This window comes from Xiphias gladius, unplaced genomic scaffold, assembly GCF_016859285.1.
Source record: "Xiphias gladius isolate SHS-SW01 ecotype Sanya breed wild unplaced genomic scaffold, ASM1685928v1 HiC_scaffold_986, whole genome shotgun sequence".
Taxonomy (NCBI): domain Eukaryota; kingdom Metazoa; phylum Chordata; class Actinopteri; order Istiophoriformes; family Xiphiidae; genus Xiphias; species Xiphias gladius.
In genome coordinates this window covers 592-5,000 of record NW_024402724.1, presented here as the reverse complement: position 1 = coordinate 5,000, position 4,409 = coordinate 592, and the positions used below count along the sequence as shown (strand labels likewise).

General features: G+C 40.3%; 1 protein-coding gene across 1 annotated transcript; it reads left to right on the top strand.

The window, feature by feature from the left end:
• Positions 1 to 295: 295 nt before the first annotated feature.
• On the top strand, positions 296 to 2,955 carry LOC120788012 (twinkle protein, mitochondrial-like; the record flags this gene model as incomplete). Its single annotated transcript, XM_040123447.1, has 2 exons — positions 296 to 694; positions 2,800 to 2,955. Coding segments are annotated over 2 exons (459 nt in total), but the record flags the coding sequence as incomplete, so codon positions are not given.
• Positions 2,956 to 4,409: the final 1,454 nt, after the last annotated feature.

Sequence of the window (4,409 nt, the reverse complement as noted above, 5' to 3'; positions counted from 1 at the left end):
CTGATATTCCTTCGTATTTTCACGTCTGCTGCGGTTTCAATGTCCTAACCCGGTAACTAATGTGGAGGAGCTTGCTGCTGAAGGGCACCGCCTTTCTCCTGCAGGTGGCAGACCCAAAGTTTCTCCTCCAAAGACATTTTTCGTCCTTGTGTTTGAGACCTGTCACTCACAGGCTCATTCACAGGCCTCCTGAGGCTCCATGTGTCCCAAGGCGTCGGGGCGCAGGCTACTTCGTGGCACACACTGTGATCAGGACCTATAAAAAAGACGCTAAGTCTACTGTGGAGTTACCCAGAGCCCCATCACGGTGACAGATATCAAACAGTATATCCGCTCCAAAGATATTCCCTTCCACGATGGCTACAGTTGCCTCCACGTCCCGAGCATCTTTGTCGATTCGTCTGCCAGGAAGGAGAGTTTCTCCCTGTTCATCGACAAAACCACGGGGCAGTTTCTGTGTAAAGACACGCTGGTGGGAGGGAGCTGGGAGGACCTCCAGGACTGTCTGGAGGTGATGCAGAAGGAGGGGCAGGACTGCCTCAGCCCTCATGTGCTGCTGGGATATCCAGAGAGTGTAGAGGAGCAGGAGGAGCGGGAGAGGGAGCTGAGGGAGGTGCAGACGATCTGGTCCAGCTCCGTGCCCCTCACTGACCTCCACGAGGACGAGGCTCACCTTATTAAAACCATGTTCCAGGTATTGTATAGTGTGAATTAGTGGGAAATTAGTTCGTTATTGATGTTGCATCTGTTTATGATACTTATTAATTTTTCTTTTCTCTAAGTCAGGAATATAAAATAAAAGCACCACTGCCCGGCACCATCACACATGGTCCACATCACAATCCCTAAAAAGCAGGAAACAACTTTTCTTTGAGGATCTAAAAAGATACTTTTGACCAAATTTGGAATAAATTGATAGAAATTTAAAAAAACCCAATGCGAGCAGACTTTATATAAATTCATTAAGATTTTAATTTCTTTCTTCTTCGTGATGGGAACAGCAGAAATCTAAACTCCCTTGCTTCTAACGTAGATGCGGAACATGGAGGGAGCAAATGTAAGAAAGTTACTTTGAAAATTAGATGACAGAGAAGGAGAAGTGCGAGTATGTATATGCTGTGTGTATGTGGATGAGTGCAGATATTTATGTTAGCAGATATTAACGCCTATATAGGCTAAAGTGTATATACAGAGAGATATGCTATTTCTGGAGGTGAAGATGGACGACTGGAATTGCCCCTGAAGTCTGAATTAAGGCCTACAATTACTACTCTGTCTTGAACTGCCTCTTTTTTTACATATACATATATATTACAAAAACTGGGAAAGGGCCTCTTGTAAAGTTATCCCAATTATTTGTAAATTCCTTGATATTGTCTTTTCCAAATAAAACAAAATTTTAAAAAAAAGAAAACGTTGGGACATGAATCCATGAACAACTCAACATAATAAGCTTATTGTCCTCAATGGAGGGAAATAAGTGAAGAAGATGATGGTTGAAAAGGTAAACCAGCCCCCATTCACATTATTTCAATTCATGTATTATACATTTTGTCCATCTTTTAATGTGTAGATTTTGTCTCATTCTTGGTAAGGATTTTGCATTTCTAACTGTTGTAAATATAACGTCATTAAGCGAGACACTAAAAAAACAAAAGAAAAATACTAGTTACAACAATAAAAGGCTACAAACTGACAAAAAATGTAAAGAAAAACTGACAAAATAGTATGAAAAACAATAGAATAAAACTGATATATAGTAAATATATGTTAGATTTCTTTCAGTTGCTAGGAAGCCTTCTTAATATCAAATCTATTTGAAACATATCAGGGATTTAAAAGCTTGGTAAATGCCTGAGCTCTTATTATAGATAAAACAAGTGTAAAACCAGTGTAAAAAAAAAAAGTCTAAAATGGGAGTAATGAGTAGATGATCGGTCTCTAAAAGGCTAGCAGCAGAATTTTGGAAAGCTGATAATGATTTAAGGGGCGACTGAGCAGTAAAAGTTCATAACCTGAAAAGGCAAAAACAAAGATAGAAATGAATATTTCTATCTTAACAGTCGATCAGATGATCATGTGTAATAAGAAAGGTGTTGCACATAGTGACAAACCCACAGAGAATTATAACCCAACTCTGCAGCTGCTCTCAGCTCTATGGAGCATTTTGGCATCTTTCAGCTATTTTCTGGCTTTTTTAAGCTCCAAAGTCCACAGCAGGTAGCGGTTTTCAGCAAAAAAACAAAACAAAACAAAGAAAAAAAGCTCTGATAAACACTACCTATACAATACCTGCTCATCACCAAACGGCAGAGAGACAAAGCTGGCAACAGGCTTAAAAAAATATATATATATTAAATGTTGTGTTTTCGTTTTGTTTCAGTGCATTTTAGTGGCCAAAAACTCAAGTAAGGCAGCTTTAAAAACTTGATTTTGTTATTGTAAATCTGTTTGTAAGTAATAGCAGGTTCCAGTTCTGTGTTTTTAAGTTTGGCGCTGATGCATATCATCTGTTTAAATATGGATCGCAGATTGTAAAGCATAGGAAATAAAAAGAAAAAAGAAAACATTCAAACGCACAGCAGGCCAAAGTTTAGTTTTAATCCACGGGTCCTGAAAAATAATATATTTGGGGCAGGAAGGCTGGGCTGTGTACCAGAGTTTGACTATGAGGTGTAAACACTTGTATATGTGACTATCTACTTTATTATCTCTTATCCACTCTGCACAGTTTACATTCAAACATATATAGTTTATCTTAATATATGTTTATGTTATTTACGTTTCTTTGTTTACCAGGTCCTACTGGCAGTGGGAAGACCACCTTTATCAGTGAGTTGGCCCTGGACCTTTGCATGAGGCCGCCAAGAACTGAGGCTGTTTTGAGAACAAAGGGAGACCGAACCCAATATTAGTACGGTGTTCCTAATTAAGGGCTCAGTGAGTGTACATATAACCTTTATCACCTTAAAATACACAGTTAATAATAATAATAATAATAATAATGATAATGATGATGATGATAATGTGAATTATTGTTGTTGTTATTGTACCTGACTGAAAATGAATGGGACTTTTCTTTTCGTAACCAGGGTCACTCGGACTATCGCCGCACACTTTTATCTACAGGAAGGAAACAAACAAACAAACAAACAAACAAAAAAAGCTGTCAGATTTCACTGGCAAAAAAGTCTGATGCGGCATTCTATTCTAGAACTTCAGACTTCAAAGGACAAAAACTTCCGTGACGCGGCATTCTAGAACCCTTACAACCTTTAAGGAGACCTCCAAACTCAACAGAGTAACATATCTCCTACACACAAGTATCGTGTACCACAGTCTTCTACGGTCAGAATCTACAACAGAGACCCTCTTACACATACACACCTGCAGTCTACAGACTACTACGTATATCTACGGATAACTACAGTCTACTACAGGCAAGTGCAGTACCAACAATCGCCACCGCTTCACACCTCTGCATCATCTTTTGTTTCTCGTTGCAATGGCAGAACGAAACACAGGAAAAAAGGGTGAGATTTGCAGATGAAGTCCTTCAGGGCCATCCACATCGTAATGGACGAGAGGCTCAAAGATATGAAGGCAATGAGTTCCCTGTTCACGAAATAGCTTTGGGATTTAAAAGAACCCACAACAGTGGGTAAAATCTGCACGCTGCCCCTCAGGGCCGTCGAATCCTGACCGAGCTGAAACATTTCGCCACGATGAGCTCTCAATTCAGCGAAATGCCTTTGGTAACGCTCATCCCACCATGGCGGACGAAACAACCCACGAAGAAGGGTAAGATTCGTGACGCTGCCCCTCAGGGCCTTCCAAATGATGACAACCTCTTGAATGAGGAAGCTTGAAGATCAAGTACAACGCTCTGGAGGAGAAGTTCAGATCGGAGCTCGCCAAGAGAGAAGAGAGTTTTGGCAAAATACAGGAGGAATGGCAGAAAAAACTGCAGATGGAGAACAAAGTACTGCAAGAGGAGATGAAAGATCTGCGAGAAGAGAACAAAGTACTGAAAGAGGAGATGAATGAACTGCACATGAAAATGTATGTGATGGAAGAGAAGAAGAAAGAAGTGCAGATAATAATGGATTTCGTGGGAGAGGAGAGGAAAGAACTGTACAAGCAGAACGATGAACTCATAGAGGAGAACAAAGAACTGCACAAGCGGAACAAAAAACTCCAAGAGGAGAAGGAAGAACTGAAGAAAATGATGAATGTAATGGAGGAGGAGAAGAAACAAGTGCAGATAATAATGGATTTAGTGGGAGAGGAGAGGAAAGAACTGCACAAGCAGAACAAAGAACTCCTAGAGGAGAAGAAAGAACTGCACAAGCAGAACAGAGAACTCCAAGAGGAGAAGACAGAACTGCACAAGCAGAAGAATGAACTCC